This window comes from Asterias rubens, chromosome 12 (genome assembly GCF_902459465.1).
Source record: "Asterias rubens chromosome 12, eAstRub1.3, whole genome shotgun sequence".
NCBI lineage: Eukaryota > Metazoa > Echinodermata > Asteroidea > Forcipulatida > Asteriidae > Asterias > Asterias rubens.
Genome location: NC_047073.1, coordinates 1049742 through 1073566, shown reverse-complemented (window position 1 = coordinate 1073566; position 23825 = coordinate 1049742). Strand labels below are relative to the sequence as shown.

General features: G+C 38.1%; 2 protein-coding genes across 2 annotated transcripts; one reads left to right on the top strand and one right to left on the bottom strand.

Moving 5' to 3' along the window:
• Positions 1 to 463: 463 nt before the first annotated feature.
• Positions 464 to 6243, top strand: LOC117297672 (PHD finger protein 24-like). The gene is made up of 8 exons (XM_033780820.1): positions 464 to 651; positions 1346 to 1505; positions 2047 to 2232; positions 3646 to 3879; positions 4730 to 4822; positions 4965 to 5104; positions 5345 to 5410; positions 6129 to 6243. Exons 1-8 carry the CDS (start codon positions 464 to 466, stop codon positions 6241 to 6243), a joined length of 1182 nt encoding a protein of 393 aa, XP_033636711.1.
• An 867-nt stretch (positions 6244 to 7110) lies between these two features.
• Positions 7111 to 23651, bottom strand: LOC117298035 (receptor-type tyrosine-protein phosphatase alpha-like). The gene is made up of 18 exons (XM_033781261.1): positions 23544 to 23651; positions 22682 to 22737; positions 22201 to 22484; positions 20660 to 20747; positions 19663 to 19739; positions 19279 to 19315; positions 18074 to 18171; positions 16976 to 17101; positions 16267 to 16415; positions 14431 to 14566; positions 13747 to 13896; positions 12898 to 12997; positions 11979 to 12055; positions 11261 to 11395; positions 10988 to 11113; positions 10339 to 10484; positions 9460 to 9595; positions 7111 to 8928 (listed from the first exon to the last, which is right to left on the bottom strand). The coding sequence occupies exons 1-18, from the start codon at positions 23591 to 23593 to the stop codon at positions 8857 to 8859; spliced, it is 2043 nt and encodes a 680-aa protein (XP_033637152.1). The 5' UTR covers positions 23594 to 23651; the 3' UTR covers positions 7111 to 8856.
• Between the last annotated feature and the right edge of the window lie 174 nt (positions 23652 to 23825).

The following is a 23825-nucleotide window of genomic DNA, read 5'->3' as shown; positions in this document are numbered from 1 at the left end:
AAAACTGTAAAACACCAAATACTTGTTAGATATTAGAAACAGGCGCACTACCTTCGCCGTCAGAGCGCATGCGTGCATTCTAAACCTCCGCGGTAAATTTTGATTGGTTTACGAAGCTCCACATTCACCCAATCAATGTTGTCATTGTATAGTGTCAAGCATTGAAGAACAAACCCGCAAATGAGTACTTTTAAAGTTTCGTTATGTGGTAACGAAACTTTAAAACAATGAGTTTAATTTTGTTTTGTTCGGACGGACTCTATCACAATATTTGGCATAAAAAACGACTGGTAGGCCAAGGCTATGCAAGCCGCATACGCGCGCGCATAAATCGCGGGTGGAATAAAACTTCGTTTGCGCGATGAGTGGGTGTAAAACGCAACGCAGACGTATCATTTAAAAAAAAAAACATTTTTGGGCATCATCCAAATTGAAGGTGTTTAAAACGAACTTACAACTCAAGATGGGAAGTGTGGGAGCAAAAGCCATAAAGCGCACTGAGAAGGAAAAGGAAGAGGAGTATATTGACTGGGATGCCCGTAAGAACCAAACCCAGAAAGTTGGTAGGTTGAGTCTGATCGTGAGGGCGATGCGAACGGCAAATCGCACCGCTGCATTGACGGATGGTGGAGCCACGTCCGCAACCAATGAGTAAGTTAAAATCACAATACAAGATAATTTGGCACTCACTCTGAGACATTGGCTGAGATCATGGGCCTTCGAATCCACCGTTTTGGCTTTGGATTCGGCTCCTTGCGGATAAAGAACGAGTAACTTACAGTCTATGTAAAAGGTTTGCCCAATGCCCACCCACCCCCTCAGTTGGACACAGTTCCAATAAGTGAACGATCCCCCCCCCCACGCTCAAATTTCCAAAAAATAGTGCTGCACCTGATGATGTGATGAATCTGAGCCATCGTGATTTTTTGCATCATATTGATAGATCTGTTTTAAGCCTATCAAGTCAAAACTCGGTGTCCATCCACTCTGGCGATCTAGATCTGGATTATTTAAGGCCTACTTACTATCAACGCTCTTTTATTAGAGCCAAACGAGAAGAGAAGATAATGAAGAAATTTCAGTTTTAGATGTGGGAGGAAACCCCAGAGAACTATTTAAGGAAAACCACGCAGTCAATAGGGACTGAAAACCCAACCCACATAGTGCATGCCCCAGTGGGGTTCGAACCGGGGTCATACAGGTGGAAGGCGGGGCGAGAAAGCAGCCTTGGATGAAGATTACGGGACAATTTTGTCATATAGGTCTCCATTGTCAGATCGCACACAGACTCAGAATTAATAGTAAATTCCAAATCAATAAACCAACTGTAATTTGCAACCAATAGAACAGGTGCAGAGGGATCCTCGCTTTCCAATAAACTGGCGGACCTTTCGGAGAGGGACAACGCAATTCTCACCCGGGAACAAGAACTGAGCAGTCTTACTGCACTTGGAGACGCGGAATTCCATGTGGACAGCAAGCTGAAGTATGATGCTCAGCTAGAGGTATGGACGGGAACCATAGGCTGAATTTCATAGAGTTAAGCACAACTATAAGCAAGATACTTATTACATTTTTAGTTGGGAACTTTATTCTGGTAAGCATAATTTTGTTGCGCTAGGAAACTTTTACACTTGCATTTTTGTGAGTAGTATAAGAAAAAGCAAAATGCAAAAAATTGTATATACGCACGAGTACAGAGCCACAGTAAGTCACAAGCCATATTATAGCTGAGGCAAGCTTCAGAACCATGCAAGAAACTTGAAATACTTTGGGCGACGTATAGCCCATCTTTCGAAGGATACTAATGTAGGCCCTATGACATGAAAAAGCGAGAATGAAACTTTGATTTTTTTTCTTCAAAACCCGGTCTTGCAACTTTATCACCATAAATACAGAGGTTAGGGCCTACCCTTTCCAGGGGTAACTGTTTCTCTTAGTTGACATGGTGATGGGTGGGACAGGATGTAAAGATGCTTGTGTGTATGACTGAGTAAAATTAATATTGTGTTTGCTTAAAATGCCCAAACATTGTCTGACTTTCAGAGTGAGCTTACCGACCCTTGCGTCATCTGTGCGATGTATAAACACAAAACCATCCTCGAGTGCCGAGTGTGTGGCAGGCCGTACCACCATAGCTGTCTGACCGGGCGAGGGATTGGACTGGACACCAACTCGGCCAAGGCACTGGAGAGCGCCGATACGGAGATCGGTTGGACCTGTCCCGACTGTGTAAGCCATAACCATTCTCATGAACCCAATTTCATTGTGTTGCTTCAGCCATATTCCTCCATGCTTCAGCCAAGGAAATAGCCAAGCACAACAATATCATGCATACCAGATTAAGGTTACCAGCTAAAATACCACCTTACGTATATCAGCATCTGTGGCAGAGAGTATGTTCTGCTTTAAAGGACGATGTACTTTTTCCTAACAAAAAACACAATGTCCACAGATTTGCATTAAACTTACACAGTTTGAAGATTATGATAGTAGAAAGCTTCCCTTGGAATTTTACTTACTAAGGTGCTGTAGTTTTTGAGAAATGAGTAAAAGTAATAATTTTCGTCTCAGTTTGAGCATGTAAAAACGTATTAACCAGTTATGCTGTGGTGTTGGTATAATATCATAAATGGTTAAGGGGATTTTTGTGACTTGTTTTTACTCATTTCTCAAAAAATTGAAGGGAAGCTTTCCACTATCGTTATCTTCAAACCCTGTAAGTTTAATGTAAATCTGTGGACATTTTGAAAAAAGTACCCGAATCCTTTCAGCATCTCTCTAAAACTAAGGGCACTTGGACCAAATTTATAGAACTGCTCAAGCAGAAAATATTGCTCATAGATTTCTACCAAGCAAAGGGAAAGCTGTCACAGACGGTACATTTGAGATGGTATCAATTGGTTACCCTTTTTTTCTGGTGAGCAGAAATGTTTTATGCTAAGCTATTTGTTTGCCGACCAGCTCAATGAATTTGGCTCCGATTGCTGTTGTCATTTTAGCACATCGAACTATTACCTTTTTACTAATAGCTTGAGCAGCGGCGCTGCTACCGGGGAGGGGGGGGGGGGGGCGAGGGTACATGTACCCAACAGTTTGGCGGTCCTCCAGAAGCCCCTCAAACGAAACATTCACATACACGCAGTGCCCTCTTTGAAAAAAGGGGGAAATTGCCCCTGCCCGATCCCCAATGGAAAACAATGTCCCCGCAGGCTCATCGCTAATGCGAAAGATAATTGAATACTGTGCAAGACGCTGATTCATCACAAACATTTCCAAACCTTAAGAACTGAGAATTCATTCCAATAATTAAATTGATTGATAAGTTCCTATTGCTATTTGCTATTTATTTCACTTCCTGTGTGGCAGAATACTTGTGACGAAGACCTGTTTGCTAAAACCGACCCCCAAATTACCACAAAATGACCCTAAAACATCGAATAAAAAGTAGATATAGAACAGCTCATAATAGGCCTATAACTTGAAAATGGGGTTTTCAAAAACAATTTATCTTTGGCGAATCAACTTCCTAGACAACATTTTCTTCTATAAAAGTATACAAATAGCCTACATTTTGAAGAGGGTTTTTCAATAAAGATATTTCTTTAGCCCATTATTGTTTGCATTTATTATTACTTTTTGTAGGATTCTTTTGTTGACTTGATAACGATGGATGCGATGAGTGGCCTCATGGTAGCGTTCGATAACTACGACACAGACGGAGGTCAGATTCAGTCAAGCAAATTTAATCAAGTTATTATAAATTGTGATAAACAGTTTACGAAAAACTTTATCAAATCTCGCTTTCATAATAATGCAAAACTTGGGGGTAGCCTACTACGCAAGTCTATGCCTTTTGCAGACAGTGCCCATTTTACGGTGCTTTGTTGTGTGCTTTAAAATTCCACAGAACTGTTTTTATGTACAAACAAACGACTTAATTACACCGGAATAATAACGATTGTTAATATGGCAGACAAAACAACAACCTGTCCCTCGCATGCATTTTGGGACTGCGGTATCCTCGTTTTTGCTTACCAGAAATTTTTATCAAGGAACATTTTCTGCTTCACCAGTTCCATACATTCGCGTCAAGTGATCAATTTACGACAAAGAGTGTGTTAACTGTGTTAAGATCTATATGTAACCATAGGTCTATCTATTGTTTTACATGATTCTTTATAGATGGTATGATAAGCTTATCCAATTACATGGAATATGAAGTTAAAAAATATGACGCGGAACATCACGACTGCATGTCGGGGTCAGAGGTTAGAGAGTGCCAAGCTAAGGTAGGATTATTTAAACCTTGCTTAAACAAAAATGCAAACATTCAATTAAATACTCCGCATATTATGATTGGTTACTTTTCCCCAACAAATTCAACACCATTTTGGAATATTTTGTACAACATTTTCTACAAACTCTGGCTTTCAAAAGTTTTCAAACCTTGGTTGGCAAAAGCTTGGGTTGTGACGTCGTTCAACAGAGAGGTATAGCACTGGGTTGTTTGACTACAAAATAAATTAAGAGTAAACAAAATCACCGATTCTTTCTTTCTACTAAAAAGTAAAAAACCGGAAATACTATGACCTCATACAAAATTAAACCAAGTTGTATAGAGTCTGCAAGATCTTTGGTTGAGACGTACCGTTATTAAAGGTTACGTAGCGGCCACTTAGGCAAGGTTGAATAGTTTCACAAGTTATTTTATTTACTTATTTTTTAGTTTGAAATATACGACCGCAACGGCGACGGCATGGTGTCATGGTGGGATTTCCTTATGGTGGAGACCGTCAAATTATTGCAGCACCAACCACAGGTTAGCAACAATTAATCAATATTTGTTAAGGAAAGTATGGAACAAAAAATGCGAGTTTGAATTGATTTGAAATTGAATTGAATTGAATCTCCTAAAGTTACTTCCATTCTCTCTATACCAACAATACTTTCTCCAATTTCAGAGCCAAATCGTTAAGTATTTGAAATCGGAAGAGATTTCCCGTCTCCGGAGGTTCTTCAAGATGTCCGACAAGCATAACATTGGGCTGGTGACCGTGGGTGAATCGGAGCAGGCTTACCGGGGATGGCTTAGGGCTCAGGGGTAGGTGTATATGTATTTGATTCGTCTATTTTATAGGCCTTCTCGTACTTCATTCACGAAATCATCTTTCACAATTTATTTCAAAGGGTGGGGGGCAGACCCTGTAATTATATTTGTATTGAAGTTGGCAGAGGGCTGGTTGTACACATCTAAAGATGACAATTTTAAACTCTTAATATTGGCAGCCCCTCAACCGTTCAACTTGTAATCCTAAAGCCATTTTATTTTCGTATTATACAGATTGCAAAACACGGACGAAATGATGCGCTCATTTGAGAGATCAAGCAGTTCAGACGAGTGCAACAAGTAGGTTATTAACTCAACTTGATATGCTCATTTGAGAGATCAAGTAGTTCAGACGAGTGCAACAAGTAGGTTATTAACTCAACTTGATATGCTCATTTGAGAGATCAAGCAGTTCAGACGAGTGCAACAAGTAGGTTATTAACTCAACTTGATATGCTCATTTGAGAGATCAAGCAGCTCAGACGAGTGCAACAAGTAGGTTATTAACTCAACTTGATATGCTCATTTGAGAGATCAAGCAGTTCAGACGAGTGCAACAAGTAGGTTATTAACTCAACTTCTAACATCAAGCAAAACTTGTCCAAATGCAAATAAGACACGTGTTTAGAAGGCACTGTACACTTTGTACTTACACTTACAGTATGAAAACTTACTTGTTAACGAGCAATATTGAGGGCTGTTGATATTGTAAAAAAAAAGTATTATGACAAAACGGATCCCTCTAAGCAACATAGTTTTAGAGAAAGCAGTAATTTCTCCATCAAAATAAAATACTTCAGCTGAAGTCTTTTGTGCATCTGAATGCACACAAATTTAAGCGCAACAAGTGTGTTTGCTTTCATTATTCTCTAATAACAACTTCGATCCAATTTGAGCCCAAATTGTCACAGGTTTGTTATTTTATGCATACACTAAGTGAGATACAGTGCCCAAAAAGACCTGTGTTAAGTTTATAGATGTTTCCATCATGTCATGATTTCGCTGTTCAATTTTTCAGAATGATCACCTGGGAGAGATTTATATGGAACAAGGCGTTAGCTGTCATTACATCCAGGCCGAACACACAGACGATCAAACCGTACGTCGTCACCAATGAGCAGACGGCTCTCTGAACCACTCTAGGTGTTTCGTTACAAAAACTTCCATTTACAAAACAAAAAGTTAGTAACAATCAAGAACTGGCTCTGAAACCATGTTGCGATTGATTGTGCAAGTCATGCACGTATACTCGAGCATTCATTTATGGAAACCTTGGGTTTCCCCACTGCATTTCTTTAATTATTACATTAGTGTAAAAGAAAACAAATTGAGCCGCTACGTTTTTAACACGCGCGAGATTTGTACACACGGTCTAATAAGCCCTTTTTGAAATCAAGGCTTTACTTTTAGGCTTCGCCTACCTCTGTTACAATCACAGAACCGAATGTGCAGGTTTGCAATCTACTAACGGAGCCCAAGCTGAGCTGAAGCCGTCGTGACACGTCGTTTCGAAAAGGCCACAGACTTCCAACTCGGTTCATTCTTGTTCTCGTCTGAATCGATCCGCGTGATTTAATCCGAGTCGATTATACTTCAGCACCAAACGGATCAGTATGTATTGATCAATGTACGTCTATTGTCTTCAAAAGCATGCAACGGACATTTTTTTTAATATTATTTCAAATACCACGTTGTATCTTCGTTATTCAAAATGCGCACTTTGGGTAAGTCTTGCAATTGCATTTTATTGTCTTGTCTGTATATGGAGTGTGTTATAATTCGTTTTTAGTATGACTGTTGTCTTGTAACATATTTATTGTGTGGATGGACTGGGCATCAGTGGAAACAGCTTTCATGTCGAGCTGATATTTCAGTCCAAATATAATACAGGGCTAATCAAGACAATCGTCAAGTTCTTAAATTTGAAAATAAAGGTAAGCGAACAGGTACAAAATTTTTTTAAACCAAAGAAAGGATAAACATTAACACATTATTGACAAAAACGTCTCACAATGTTATCCATTGCAAATAAAAATTGTTTATTGAAACATTAGCATGTTTGTAGCACGGTTCATACTTCCTGCGAATGTGAATGCGAAGCGAATTTGACGTCACATCCTCCTTTCGCAGCGATTATCGCAAAGGAGTAAGGCAGAGGACAACTGCTGCGAATTGTTCGTTGCGAATTTGTGACGTCAAGATTCGCTTCGCATTCGCAGGAAGTATGAACCAGGCTTAAGTCAAAATAATTATATAGGGCAAAGTGGTGACAGGTAAAAAAATGTTTGGTTTGTGTTAGAACCACCAAGTGCGTGCTTGTTAAAATTATTACTTCCATATAAATTATCCATGTGGCAAAAAGCGCCCAATTTCATAATGCCTGTAAGCACACAAACTTGCTAAGCGCAGTGGAAAAAAGGCTTAGAAGATACATGTCACCAGCTAACAACATTCCGTAATCTTGACATTGTGCCAAAAGCTTGGACCATTGCAAATGCACTTTAAACAGCATTGCTGAAAATAACGCTAGAAGTAAACAAAATATATACATATATCTGGTTTTCATTATTCATGTTTCATTTCCACAAACAACTTTTACAAAATATACTCCGTTTCAAAATTTCTGGGTATGAAAATAAAAAATAAAAATTTCTGAGTTGTACAAAAATATTAAACACTTTGGCACTTCCATCCTTATTTCAGAATCTTTTTCTGTTTATATATACAATATCCTTGAAATTTAGTCCTTGCCTTGCATTTGAATTTATAAAAATACTCTTCTTAACTTTGGTTAAGATCTGAATTACAAATATATATCAAAAGCTATTTTGTATCCTAGTACTTAGTAATATAATACGCATAGACTACTGCTATAAAATACATGCTGCATGGTGATAAAAAACTCACATAACTTTTAATTCAAATAATACAGAATTCTAAATCCTATATTCTTGATAAATAAACATATCTTTCAAATAGTAATACAGTGCAATTTCTTCCTCTGTAGTATTAGATCCGAATTGGGATAAAAGCGTGAAGAAAAAATAGTTTATAATCTTTCAAATTTTATATACTTTGAAATCTTAATTGTTTTTTAACTTGAATGTTTAAGGTCACTTTAAAACAGGATTTTTGGTTCCTTCAAAAAACAATTGGGAACCAAAGAACACAAAATGTTTGAAGATGCTTGAGATATGCATAACCTATTTTTTCCAGTTTTTTTTCAGAAAATGTAAATTTTTTGAAAAACCATTGTTTTATGACTGTGTACAAGAAATTGTTATTTTCTTTTATTCAAATAGCAACTGTTGAATGAGATAATATTTAAATTAAAAACATGGAACTACTCAAACCCAAGGCTTCACAGCAATGTGTTTGGTTAAGCTATTTCAGTTTGAAATTGAAAAATACCCTACAAGGGCCGCCATGTCAGCTTGTCTGAAACTATAGTTTCTAGCAAATCAAAAACAGATTTGCATTCATTTCATTATTCATTATTGCCAACTTTTCCCTAAAAGTAGAAATACATAATTTACTAAATAACAACAAAATCAGTCGAAGTAATATCATCACTTCACAATATTTTAAATATGGTCTTCCGACATATCATGAATTTTCACAAAAACATTTTTTGAGTACTGATGGTCTAACAAAGTAGACAACTTGTCAAAAATGTTTTGAATGTACAAACTTTTTGAGTATGCTTCTAGTTACCTGTTGTTGACGAGGTTGTTGACGAGGCTCTTCTACAGGTTTGCGTACACAACGTCGACGTCCAGATACGTCTGTAGGACTCTATATATCAACTCGTACTGCTCCTGAACGAAACAAAGCAAAAATGAAAATGTGTTATTTTGTTTTTCAGTTTTAACCGACTCATTATCTTTTCCTCTGAGCATAGAATATTTCACTCTGTTGTCCACATTGTTTTTGGCCTTCGAGAAAGACAGTACACTCTGTAGAAAAATATAGCGCATCTGCGTCCCAAATCCTTATAAAATAAGTTTGCTTTTGATTAAAGAAAATATTGTTTTAAGTTCTTCAACTCATCTGGGCCCAATTTCATGGCTCTGCTTCCCGCCAAATTCTGCGTTTACGATCACCATTCTCCGCTAACCGGGTAAGCGCTTAGCTGTGTAAGCGAAGAGTGCCTATTATTTATGTGGAGTACCCATGCACACAAGCAAACATTCCCAGCTAACCTGTGAAATACGAATGGCATAAGCTTGGAATACCCTGCTTATGTAAGCGCAGATTCTTTGCTTACGGTAAGCAGGGCCATGAAATTGGGCCCCGGTAGGGAGCTCCAGAGATGAGTGTGAAGTTTCACAAAGCACCAGTCAGCTTACCTGTGACTGCACCAATCTATGACGAGAGACTCTGAGTTTCTTGACTGCTTGGAAGACATCCACCACATTGTCAATATTCAGTCTCTCTATGACGTTAAGGAGAGCACAGAATGTTCCACTAGTGCCCTCACCGTCACTGTCAAACAAAAAACCAATCAAATCATTTGGCGTGGCGTACACAGTATAATATTTTCTTTCTTTAGTCTATACTTGAAACACAAAACTACCGTCATCTTATCCTATCATATCTTAATACAAACTGCAGTTCTTTAATTAGTTCTCATGTGTCATGCCCATGTTTACACTTTTTACTGGTGTTATATCATCCGTTTAAACACCACCATGTGATGCCCTCTCGACCAATCAGAATGGATAAACTGTCTTAAGTATTTATGAATGTCAATTAGTACTTTGTATACAGATAACAACTAGGCCAACAAATATTTGTTTTTGATCAAGGTTTCATTAATTTTAGGACTTGAAACATAAAAACTACTATCATCCTATCCTATTTTAATATATGGACTGCAATACTAATAATTAGTGTAAATTAAAACTTTATGCAAAGATAACAACTAGGCCAACCAATTTGTTTTGATCAAATTAAAATAGTCATCAATACCAAGTTAATAATTTAACTGGGACAAATTACCAAGCTACACTCACAAACCCCCCCCCCGCAAGTTACCGAGTGCTTATTTAGGTTACTGCAATAAGCATTAAACATTTATAAGAATGTGCATAACAAAATCTGACAAAACATAAATGCAGAACATATTTCTCACTCAAATGAGACAACCAAATTTTGAAATTTTTAGAGTTTGGTTGGATTGTGTTTTTCTTGAGAGCATAGCGGAAGGAAATGACCAAGCATCATACATGCACTGAATTATAATTCGGTCGTCTTTGTGCCCGAGTTGCCACTCTTTAACGGCTGTAACCAACTCTACGATGGATCTTGGTGATGATGGTACGCCACCAACGGGCCAGTTGAGTAGTTGAAGGTGACAAATCAGACGGGATTCCTGTGTATCAGTGACAAGAATGAAACATAAACTTAAGACTTCTGCAATTAGAAAGTCAGTGCAAACACATTGTATCCTGATTTTGTACTGACGTTATTAGGCTCCAAGTAAGATATGCCTTGGGCTATATTGTCCAAATAGACCGATCCATTAAGCTCCGCCCACCGCACACGCGTGAGGAAGAACACGTGAGCCTCTCCAATACTATTCTGCACAACTCTGCCGCGCGCGCCAAGCACACATGTCAGACTTTATTTGTCAAACTTTGTTATTGCGCAATGGGTTGTGATTTGTCAAAACGCAATGGGGTGGAGCTTAATGGTCTATTAGCAGCTACAGCTCTGGCTATGGCAACGTCTGTTCCTAAGGGTGTTGCTAAGGACATCCTGTACTTCAACACACGATGACATAGAAATCTAGCCAAAGCCGTAGCTGTAGCCAAACAGATTGTTAGTTTTACCATGCACGGTTTCAATGATTAAGAATTCGTTCCATCATTGTACCTGATCATCAGCCAGGGCTAGGTAGCGTATAATGATGTTTGGTCCCACTTTATTAGTTGACTGTAGAGTGACTGTCAGATTGCCATATGATGCAGCGTCTCTCTCTGGCCAATACTCAACACATGTCTGTAAATATCAATATGTGGGTGGGTGTGTCAAAAGAAATTACAACCACAATTTTGTTTTCATTTCAAATAAATACAGGCAGATTTTCAAAGTTGATTTCCAAGGCAACTTTGAATTGTGAATTATTTAGGTACACTTTCTACTTACCGGATCGTTTTTGTCTACTGTATTCAACATGACGATACAAGTTGACTTGTAGTCATAGACCATTCTCCACATGTCACTGATGGTGTAGGGTAAGGGCATTTGGGTGGCTATGTACTTTCCTTTGGAGCTAGGACTCTGTAAAATAACAAAGTTAGAAGACAAAGTCATAAAAGTGTAACAAAACAAATTATATCAATAACCAAAAAGGTTTAAGTTTTGATTTTAAGTACATCCATCTATACATGTAAGGCTTAAATTGATGTTAACAATCTAAACAAGGAATGGTGATTTATTTTACAGCTCTAATGCAGTTTTTTTGTTTGGTCAACTTTGAGTTTCATATTTTGACATTTTTTTCTTAACGATTGGTATTGGTATGAACTTTTGAATCAGTGAACTTTCAATGGAAATATTTCTCTCAAGGATTGGTACTGGTATGAACTTTAGAATCAGTGAGCTTTCAAATGGAAATATTTCTCTGGAGGATTGGTACTGGTATGAAATTTAGAATCAGTGAGCTTTCAGATGGCAATATTTCTCTGGAGGATTGGTACTGGTATGAACTTTAGAATCAGTGAGCTTTCAGATGGAAATATTTCTCTGGAGGATTGGTACTGGTATGAACTTTAGAATCAGTGAGCTTTCAGATGGAAATATTTCTGTGATGGTTTGCTTAATCAACAGTAACTCAACAAATCACCGAGGTATAATGGCTTACATTGAGGAAGCAGGCATTGATGTAGTTGTTGGATCCATCTTCTCCTGACGACATCAAGTGAGGTCGATACAGATCAACTTGAAACATAAATTGATATTAATTGGTACTGTTTAGTATCTAAATGAGACACGTGTAACATTTTAAAAGTGAATACTTTGTGGCCATAAAAACGCACCATATCGCAGGGGAAAACACAAATCAAATAAAGAAAAAACAATACAATAAAAGAGCACTAGACTTAAGCAAAAACGAACAATCAAAGATATTATACAAGAACCTGTTACAAATAAAATGATCATCAATTATTCTTTAAAATGTAGAGAGTATGGAAACCGGACATAAAGAAAGAGTGATACAATTTCACAGTGTGGAACCTGCAAAGTAAAAGGAATGTTTCAACCTAAGACGAGAATCCATTCACTTCTTAATGTTCTCATAATGTTCTTAGGAATCCTAAGACATTACTGGAACAATTTGAACTCATGTGCTACAAAAACAGTCTTGAAGCAAGCACTGCAGTTGGTTGCCTGCAAAGTAAAAGGAATGTTTCAACCCAAGACGAGAATCCATTCACTTCTTAATGTTCTCACTAAGACATTGCTGGAACAATTTGAACTCATGTGCTACAAAAATAGTCTTGTAGCAAGCACTGCAGTTGGTTGCCTGCAAAGTAAAAAGGAATGTTGAACACCAAGATCTCTTAACAGTGATGTGTCTTATTATTATAATACATCAATCGAATTTCAAATGACAATTGCAAAGATATGTAAACTATTTTAAACAAATTACTGAATAAATTCCAATTCTGCATTGTAACAAAAAAATAATCACTCAAACTCAATTTGGTAGATAGGAAAATGTGAACAAAACAAAATACTTTTGTCCTGATAGGTCATTTATAAACCGAATAAATCCTCACCTGGTAGTTTTTCTGGAAATCTGTTCTTCTTTACGTTTTCTGGTAGCTGGCCTCCTTTGAACTTTTCAGGGTTCGGAATATGGGTCACCAAATTAAGATTCTGTATGAAGACAATCGGAATGAGTTGAAAATAGTATGATTAGGTGAATATTAAATTTCAATGGCCATATGACTACATCATAGATGTCAATAGTTGTTCTCGCAATCATGGAGATTTTGTACAACAATTGGAAGGGAGAAATTTAAAACTACATTCAACATAGTTGGTAAAAAGTTTCCATAATCATGGAGATTGTCAAATTTGCTCATCGGAACATGGAAAGATTGGTTTCCTGCAGAATCAGGGAGAGTTTGTAGCTCTGTATCCTACATAAACATACATGAATAAAGCTGACATTAAATTTAAAAGCTTTGGTATAGTACACTGTGACAATTTGTAGGCAAGTTTATTTCCGTTATTGAATCCCTCACCTCTATTTTTTGTTACAGACCATTGCAGTCAACTGTGGTATAGATGGATTGCACTAAGCGTCATTGACAGCCACATTTGATTAAATGTGCACGTGCGCAAGGCTATCATTGGCTGAGAGCTGTGCGCAGCGCGTACAAGTACTTTTGCATTGTTTATCATCATCAAATATGGCGATTGATGACGCTTAGTGCAATCCATCTAAACATAGTTCCTACTTGACAACAGCTGGCCTTCTTGAAATTTGTTGAATGCACAGGTTTACATTAGGCATAAAGACTGCATTTGGCAAAAAAAACTCCTTGCATGATGGTCGGTGAACCACTTGGTTGTCTAGAAAGATCATTCAGCACTAAATAATGACAAAATGAAAGTGTCACCTCAAACTCTACTTGTAGTCCTGTCTTCCCACTGCCCTTTGTGGTCTTCTTCAATGCAGTCAACTTGGAGAGAATATTCTCTGGTTTGATGCTGGTGTCACCACAAAAGAACGTCTCAATCAAGACATCAAAGATGAACTCATACTGGGCCTGTTTGTATTAAGAAACAAGTTAAGTAACAGTTCTTTAGTTTAATCTTTGAGAGGTCGGGGCCATTTTCATTTTGCAAATGGTACTTCCATTAAAAAATCTTTAAGTCCAATAGGAAACTTTTGAAAGGGGTGTAGAGTTGTTGTACCGCCCTCTATCGACTGTAGTTGTTAAGTCACTCTACAAGGGGCACCAAGGCCAAGACCAGGGACATGGCCATTGTGTACATGGAATTCCAGGCCTGCCATATAGTCGGGGATCTACAGGTTAAGACATCTAATGTCTTAAAATTCAGGGGACATGAGCTCAAACTCAAACTGTGTAGCCTGCAGATCTCCTACTCGACTTGTAAAAGAATGAAAGCGTCGGGTTGACATGTTTTGTTTACCTTTTTGTAAACTTTGTGACTGTTTTTTTGGAATGTACCCTTTCTTTGATGTGAATGTGTCATTTCTAGGTTCGAGTACTATTCATTAAATCATTGGACAGAGCTTGTAAGATAAATACTAAGATAAATTGATGTGTTTAATTTACCGGTGTCTGAATCATCTTCATCCGTTTGTCTCTCATGCCGCAAGCAAAGTTCCAGATATCGACTCGACCTTCTACCTTGGCCTGGTCCAACATGGCGTCCAAAACCAAAAACACTCCAGTGCGACCAATTCCAGCACTACAAAGTAGATCATAGATGAATAACAATGGCATGAGCATTGGGTTGAACAACAACAAATTGACTATAGCACGACTTAAGCCTCAGACTTCCGAATTAACCAACTGAGCTGACTATTGTTGAAGGTCTCCTTATTAGTTTCCCTTGTGGTTAATTACAAACTGATTTAACAACTAGTGGCGTAGAATTAAAATGCCTTCACAAACATACTAACCTGATGCAAATGACCATCAGACCAGTTCTGATGACAAACCTAAAACGGGATCTAGGTCAATAAAATTGGGATCCCCCCAGATTTCTCTATCCTGGTTGGGATCCCGGTGGGATCAAGATCTTGGTGGGATCGGGCCCTCGGTGGTATCGGGATCCCGGTGGGATCCTGGTGGGATCAAGATCTTGGTGGGATCGGGCCCTCGGTGGTATCGGGATCCTGGTGGGATCCCGGTGGGATCAAGATCTTGGTGGGATCGGGCCCTCGGTGGTATCGGGATCCTGGTGGGATCCCGGTGGGATCAAGATCCTGGTGGGATCAGGCCCTCGGTGGTATCGGGATCCTGGTGGGATCCCGGTGGGATCAAGATCCTGGTGGGATCAGGCCCTCAGTGGTATCGGGATCCTGGTGGGATCCCGGTGGGATCAAGATCTTGGTGGGATCGGGCCCTCGGTGGTATCGGGATCCTGGTGGGATCCCGGTGGGATCAAGATCCTGGTGGGATCAGGCCCTCGGTGGTATCGGGATCCTGGTGGGATCCCGGTGGGATCAAGATCCTGGTGGGATCAGGCCCTCGGTGGTATCGGGATCCTGGTGGGATCCCGGTGGGATCAAGATCTTGGTGGGATCGGGCCCTCGGTGGTATCGGGATCCTGGTGGGATCCCGGTGGGATCAAGATCTTGGTGGGATCGGGCCCTCGGTGGTATCGGGATCCTGGTGGGATCCCGGTGGGATCAAGATCTTGGTGGGATCGGGCCCTCGGTGGTATCGGGATCCCAGTGGATCCCATCAGGGTCACTGAAGGGGAACTTGAACTTGTGCCCTTCTGATTAATGTGTCGATGCTCTACCAAAATGACCAATATCGCCCTAGTGTTTGTGGAGAACTCCCAATCAGTTTCCCTTTCAGCTTATTCAAAACTGATACTTTTTAAATTTATTGCTTTGTTTTATAAATTTCTTCTGTTTTGGCTTCGTTTTGCTTTTATAATGTTTAGTGTGTTTTGCCTTTTTAATGTACAGTGCCTTTGAGCAATTATTTGGATATATGGCACTTTATAAATGCTGTTATTATTATTATTATTATTATTATTATTATTATTATTATTATTATTATTATTATTATTATTATTATTATTATTACTATTATTATTATTATTATTATTATTATTATTATTATTATTATTATTATTATTATTATTATTATTATTATTATTATTATTATTATTATTATTATTAGTATATTATTATTATTATTATTATTATTATTATTATTATTATTATTATTATTATTATTATTATTATTTATTATTATTATTATTATTATTATTATTATTATTATTATTATTATTATTATTATTATTATTATTATTATTATTATTATTATTATTATTATTATTATTATTATTATTATTATTATTATTATTATTATTATTATTATAAAAATAACTGTGACAAACAAATAATGTGCCATAACAAAAATACCAACCTGCAATGAACGACCATGGGACCAGCATTCTCGGGGTTGTGATCCTTCACCGTTTTGACAAAATTCACCACTTTGATGGGATCATGGGGCAAGCCCATATCAGGCCATGTTATGAAATGATACTGACGAACATATCTGTTCCCTTCATCCTAGGGTGTGGTCAAGATAGGATTTGAATGATTATATGATTACTCATGGTGAGAAGCACTGCAGCTGTATAAGGAATGTGGTTTTAGAGAGAGGGATTCAAAAACATTTTAATCTGAGAAATATTTCGACAAATTGTGTATTCAAATATAGGTGTTTTTCTTCCTTCCCGGACATAACCGCTCCTGATTTTTGGCAATATCTCAAAAACACTATCAGCTTTTGAAATAGAATTTTCAGACTTTTTTCCTAAGGACACAAGTGTCAAGACTGGGACTCGAACCCACACTCCTTTGAACTGAAACACCAGAACTTCAGTATAGTGTGCTTGAACTATCCACCACAACATGCCAGGGGCTAGGAATGAAGGGACAATGAAGAAATTAGCCTGTATATTGGGAAAAATGGAATACTAAGATCCAAAAACCAAAGGTATTCTTTGCCTAAGGACACAAGTGTCAAGATCGGGACTCAAACCCACACTCTGCTAATCAAAAACACAAGAGCTTAAGTCCAGTGCACTTGAACTTAAGCCCAGTGCACTTGACCATTCAGACATTACCTGCAATTTCAGAGCCATCATGAAATCTCGAACGATGTAGTCTGGGTGTGTCACCTCCTTTTTCAAAGTGACAACAAAATCACCGTAGCATGCTGTTTTATCTGGCCAATACTTCTCACATTTTCCCTGAAAGTAAGAAAAAGAGAATCGTCTAGAAAGATAAGGTAAATAGTTACTAAATCTGACTTCTACATGCGCACCCTTAGAAGACTAGTGTCTCACTAGGTCAGACAAGTATCAAAGTAAATCACTGGTCAATGTACTAACATACAGGTTTAACATTTGCTAATCGACTTTCTACCTCAAGTTTGGAGAAATGTTCAAAAGGTTGGCTTGGTGGGTCTCGGTTCAAATCCCACCTCAGACTACAATCCCGGCCAAATCTCGTTGGGCCCCCCTGCCCCCTTTCAATGTTGGTTCCATTTGCCGACTGTCTTCCGAATTCAGTCAACATTGAGCGGGGGGCCGGGGGCGGGCAAATGTTTTTAATGTGAATGTGAATGGGAAGTGCACAGGGAACTGTTGTTTCAGGAAAGGGTGGCCCAAGCATTTTGGCCGGGATTGTAGCCTTTAGTCAAGGTGCATGCGGCACACCGGATAGCACCACAGCCCCAAAAATGTAACGCACGAAAAAAGACTATTGCCGCAAGCGGCGAAGCCGCGAAGCGCCTTTACCAACTCGTTTTGGGGGTCTTATGTTTTTCTTTACATTTGCCAACGATTTTGATGGGAGAAAATGTAACTAATTTGCATCGAACGTTCTTGTGACGTCATGCAAGTAATTGTGACTTCTTAATAGCCAGCAACTCACCACACTTATGCATTATGCATTACATTTTCTCCCACCAAAATCGTTGGCAAATGTAAAGAAAAATTTAAGGCCCAAAAACGAGTTGGTAAAGGCGCTTGTGCGTGCCATCCGGTGTGCCGTGTGCGACTTGACTAAAGGCTAACCTCAGACCTGAAGCTATCTATGTGGATTGGGTTTTAAGTCCTTACCTGATTACGGAGTGTTTCCTCATTTGGGTTTTTCAACTGTTTTGGTTGTTCATGTGTAATAAAAAGTCAAACTAAATAAACCAATGCAACTTAAATTACCTTGACTCCTTCTTGTAGGTTGGTGAGCATGACAATCTTAGTGGTATTCTCCTGCCATATTATCCTCCACATGTCACATACAGAAGCCTTGTTTGGACCTGAAATTGTAATTCATAAAATAACACGAGATTGTCATAATGGTCCGTAATTTTCACAATGAATAAGTGCTGGTATTCATTTTCTCAAAATTAATACATAAATCATCTCAGAAATTTATCTTCAAACTTTAGAATCAACACTATAAATGCTATTTACTTTCATGAGATTAAATTATCAAACTTTTTAAAAAGTACATTTTTGAAACAAAAGGGTGTGTTTTGTCTTGTTAATATTCGTTATTGTCTGGAACCAAAAGGTCAGCCACTTTGAAAGTGACTTTCTGTCGCTATTGGCTTTCCCTGCCAGGGTTCTTGTCTTTTGTTTTGTCTGTAGAGTTTTGTGTTCCACCCCCACTGGAGGTGTTTCCTACACAATCCTTATATCTGCCTGCCAGGCCAGGTTTCTCAGTAATTTGCTAGTGTTTTTACATAATTTTGGGGGTTCTCTTTTTATAACCATTGTGTTGCTTTTTCTTGTAAATCTTTGATGTGCAATTTTTTAATACATGTATGTGTTTTTTCATGTTTGCTGGCAAATAAAATGAAATGGAAAAAAAAAAAAAAAAAAACACACACAAAAGATGAAACCACAATGTTTACACCAAATGATTTTTATAAAGTTCTAGTTATGCAACCAAGGATGCCTCATAAATGAACTTAATCACTGTAGCTCGCAAGCCTGAAAAAAACCTGTTAACAAAGGTGCTTGCTTTGTGAACAAGAAATACCGGGGTAACCGCTACTCTACCACAAAAAGTGTTCTGGGTTCTTTTCCCACAACCAATCCCTTGCTTTGTGAACCAGAAATACCTGGGTAACCGCTACTCTACCACAAAAAGTTCTTTTCGCACAACCAATCCCATTTCATGGCACCGACAATTTAATGTCATATTAGAAGGGCAAAGTAGGTATGGTGTCTTGTGCCACAACAGGGACTTGAAACTACACTCTGTTGACCAGAAACACCATAGTCTGATGATCTCATTAACCGACCAACAATGCCATGCACAAATACGGAAACAATTATCAAATGTTTTCAGTTCCAGTAACTTTTTGTGGTTTAGAGATCGAAGGAAAAAAAGTTGCATCGGTTTGTTTTTTACTTACCTTGGCTGGCTATGTATTTGTTTGGTTCATTGAAACCCTGTAGTGGTGAGAAGGAAGCAAAAACAGTGGTTAAATTTATACAGAAGTGTCATTAAAACTTGTTTATTTTATCTTTTTATCTTGGTGGGTGGGGTTTTGGACTATCAAAACCAAATGTTTTTTTGTTTAATTTCGTTGAACTCTTCAGGAAATATGTCGTTTTCATTATCATCACAAAGCCTGTATCTGTACAAAAGTAATTCTGCCGTATTTGGTTTCAGTTTTTCTCCACCTCGGGGGATTTCCTGAATATGTTTCAGTTCTTTCTAAAAACTGGAGTGGTCGCTTATCGATTCTGTACAGGGTAACACAATGGAACAGAAAGAAATCATATGACAAACTTACATCCATGTAACTTGCATTTACATAATCAGAGTCTGGTTCATCTGGTAGTTTCTCAAGCACAACACGAGAAAAGTCATCTGTGGTAGATACAAAGTTAGGAATCTAAATATAAATGGTTGGATTAAACACACTTGAATACAAACTAAACATTGCTTAAAACTACAATTCAAAAGATTAAGTTGACACATATTAAAAATAATGGGGGAAAACAGCAGGGCAAAAAGCAAAAGCAACAAGAAGAAACATACAAAACAAAGGAAAAGCGACTGGTTATAAAAGTCTAAAAGTATGGGCATTGAATTTAAAACTAGCAGGTGTAAAAAGGTAAACAATTCAAAATGAGATCTCTTAAGTGGCAACAAGAAAAATTCATACAAAACAATAGAATAGAGGAATAAAAATTGTGCAAAAATACAGGGCAATAGTGTGGGTTCCAGTCCTGATCTTGCAAGACACTTTATCATAATTGATTCATACCTCTGGTGGGACATAAATGCCATATGTGTGATGTAATGCACAATTGCTATCGCTGTTTATCTCTGTGTTTCTGTCAGGAGCTGCCAAGTGCGCAGCAGCACCATGTAAACCCTTATAAAGTGCTACATAAATCTTACTCGTAATTTCAAATAATTTTGTCTCAAAAACCTGTCTTAAGTGCCTTGAGTACCTTATTGGTAGATACCTGAACTATAAAAGACACCAATGTATATGTGTTATTATTATTATTAGAGGCATGAAGACAAATTATTGTGAAGTCATTTGGTTCATTTTCAGGTTTATTTTTCATACCATTAGGTAGTACATGTACAATATAAGGAAAACTACTGAACGGAACTTAATAATAGTATGGGGAGGTCGCAGACAAGAAGCCTAAAGCTGGTAGAAGATATGGCCTCTTCAGAGCTGCCTGGCAGCTCATCCAACATGAAGTATTTCAGGTTTTTACGTGAAGAAAACAGTTGAAACGAAACAATACTCATAATATTAATAAACTCACAAGGAATGATGTTAGCATAGCGATTCTTCTCCTTGTTTTTGTCGTCCTTTGCTCTTTCACATGAATGACGGTCGGAATCGGGCAAATTCTAAAAATTGAAAAGAAATACAAAAATTCAACACAGTTGAAAGATCACATTCCCATCATTATGAAGAGGCAATATAACTTAGTACTGATGACACCACAGTTTGTTTACTACCGTGCAGAAGAATGGGAAGTCATTGTGTATCTTGGGAAATTCAGTATTCAATTGCAGCACTTTAGCAATACACTAAGCAAACCTTGATGTCATCAATACAGGGGTCTTTAAGTAGACCATACTACCTCCAACTTAGCATTTAGGCGTAACACATAAACTAGCTAATCACTTAAACATCTTGCTCAGCATAAGCATTAAGTGTGTCTTGGCCTAGGCAGTCAAGTGCACCAGGTTCAAGATCTGGTAACCGAGTTATCAGGTTTGGATTTGCATCCCTGTCATGACACTGTGTCCTTGAACAAGAAACATAACACTCTTGCTTCTTTTCACCTGGGGTAAATGAGTACCTGTCATAATAAAGATGGTTCTTATGATTGCCATAGCTTGATGCGCTTCCTTACTTAGCAGCACAGCCATCGATTTCACTAAACTCTTCCTAACTTAGGATTAATCTTAGGACTTAGGACGGGTTTAGTTCCGTATCCAAACACGGAGGACGAATTGAACTCATCCTAAGTTAGGACGGGTTACTCTGAGATAGGATTAATCCTAGCGTTTCGTGAAATCGGCTGCTGGCAACCTAAAGGTCTTTTAATGGACAGGTTTCAAGAAAGCGCATGCAAGCAGCTTACATGAATAATCTACACAAGGCACTACAGATCTGAGGAGTTTGTTACGCATAAGTTGTTATATTGTACAGCGCCTGAACATCCGACGTCACACTTCTAGGCTCGTGAATAATGCCAACGACCGGCATCAAAAACTGGCGTGTGGTTTTACCCTTTGACCTCAGTCATTTCACATAGAGATTCGCAGTCAAATTCTATTGCGGACTTGACAGCAGTGACTATTTGTGCATCTATGTCACTGCTCGTTTATCATATCATTGTATCTAATGGAATCACTGGATCTAGCGGCAGGGACCTGTCTTTATCCTTGTGGATAAAGACAGGGGGCACAGTCTATATTGTACAGAGCTGCCAACATTTGCATTTTTCAATCAGAGAGAGTTTGTCCAACACTCGGGGAGATATGTAGAATAGCATCAACGATAAGGAAAAGGTTTCCGGAATCAGTGAGATTTTCTAATTTAATCAATAGAACATGGAAAGATTTGTTTATTTTCACAAAATTCCTGCAGAATCAGGGAGAGTTGGGATTGAGTATATTGCTTGGCTGCAAATCTGCTGCGTTTCCATTGCAATTACAGGCATAATATGCAAATAAGTGAACATATTTGTATTAATAATAAAAGCCTCTTTGGGGGGTCTACACGGCTTAAAAGTGCACAATCTTCCCATTTTGTTATTCTTAAAAATAAAATAAAAATTTGCTGACTCACCTCATAGTCAAACAGAAACCCATTGCCTTCTTTGTACGTTTCCTTCTTCTTCTTGCTGACATAATCTTTCAACTCTGACAACGGAATCGGGAAAGGAGCAGTAAATTGCTTCTTCTTCTTAACCTGCTTGGGTCTGGCTGGAGCGGCTGGTGTGGCTGGTGAAGTGGCTGGTGCTGCGGCTGGTGTATTGGCTGGTGTGCTTGCAGGCTGAACTTCATTGGCAACATCACTATATGGGTTTTCTAATCCTGAAGAAAGTTTGTCATTGCTAGCTCGCACTCCCACTGACGAAACAAATAAAACATTCAAAAACTCGGTTGACTGTGAAGTTGTCAAGAAAAATGTGTGCAGAATTGTTTAAAATGCATGTAATTGCTGATCCCTTCAAGTCTGAAAAGTTCTCATTCTTTCTTATAGACATAATAATCTGTTTATTAAGTCAAAAAGAAAGTTTACAGGGATGCAATTTATAATCTCTTACCATTTGCAGCATTGAAATGTCTACGATCTGGGCTGTTGTTAAGTCCTTTCTTCCTCCTGAAAGGTACAGTTAACAAAAATAATAAATACCGGTACAGCATTCCTACAATCATCAATGCTTAACTGTTATGGTATTAGCGTTCATTTGTTAGTTTATTCATTCCGGATGGTTTCCCAACACCATGTGTCAAAGCCACAAGCTAAATTGAAGATGAGTTACAATGAAAAACAGTATACTGCTAATGCTCAGCTTCGCTCAGCAGAATTTTTCTACTTAAAATAGTCTGTTTAAAGACACTGGACACTATTGGTAACTGTCAAAGACCAGTCTTCTCACTTGGTGTATCTCAATATATGCATAAAATATTAAACCGTAACCTGTGAAAATTTGAGCTCAATTGGTCGTCGAAGTTGCGAGATAACAATGAAAGAAAAAACAACCTTGTCACATGAAGTTTCGAGACTTCAAATTCTAAACTTGAGGTCTCGAAATCAAATTCGTCGAAAATTACTTCTTTCTCGAATATCTATGTTACTTTAGAGGGAGCCATTTCTCACAACGTTTTATACTATCAACCTCTCCCCCATTACTTGTTACCACGTAAGGTTTTATGCTAATCATTATTTTGAGTAATTACCAATAGTGTCCACTGCCTGTAAGCAGCTCTAGCACCACAATATTAAGCTTACCAGACTAAGGTTACTAATCAAATATGTATCATCTGTGACTGGGCATCCTGCTTATTTCTGCTTTAAAAAAAATTGTTTAACATAATTTTTGGCCAGTGTTTTTTATTTGATGTTTACAGCATTTGGGCCGATTTTCCCTGTAAATATCACTACATTGTGACAATAATTATTACCTTATTATGAAGACCACAGCAGCTGCAACACAAATCAACACCAGCAGCATCAATGGAACCACTATAGCAGCTACCGATGGGCTTGCAGTTGGTGGCACTGCACGTTTTCGCACTGACAAACAAATAATACATTGTTTAGGTTATAATTATTTATAATAGCAGCTACCGATGGGCTTGCAGTTGGTGGCACTGCACGTTTTCGCACTGACAAACAAATAATACATTGTTTAGGTTATAATTATTTATAATATTCTATTGATGCAACATCAATAAAAATTGACG

Excerpts from the sequence above, each read along its gene's own strand:
- LOC117297672 (XM_033780820.1), top strand. The coding sequence starts at position 464 with ATGGGAAGTGTGGGAGCAAAAGCCATAAAGCGCACTGAGAAGGAAAAG. Across the intron at positions 652-1,345 it reads GCCACGTCCGCAACCAATGA|AACAGGTGCAGAGGGATCCT; the intron begins GTAAGTTAAAAT and ends TGCAACCAATAG. Across the intron at positions 2,233-3,645 it reads GTTGGACCTGTCCCGACTGT|GATTCTTTTGTTGACTTGAT; the intron begins GTAAGCCATAAC and ends TACTTTTTGTAG.
- LOC117298035 (XM_033781261.1), bottom strand. The coding sequence starts at position 23,593 with ATGCTGCTGGTGTTGATTTGTGTTGCAGCTGCTGTGGTCTTCATAATA. Across the intron at positions 10,485-10,987 it reads TAGCCCTGGCTGATGATCAG|GAATCCCGTCTGATTTGTCA; the intron begins GTACAATGATGG and ends ACTGATACACAG. Across the intron at positions 8,929-9,459 it reads ATAGATTGGTGCAGTCACAG|GAGCAGTACGAGTTGATATA; the intron begins GTAAGCTGACTG and ends TGTTTCGTTCAG.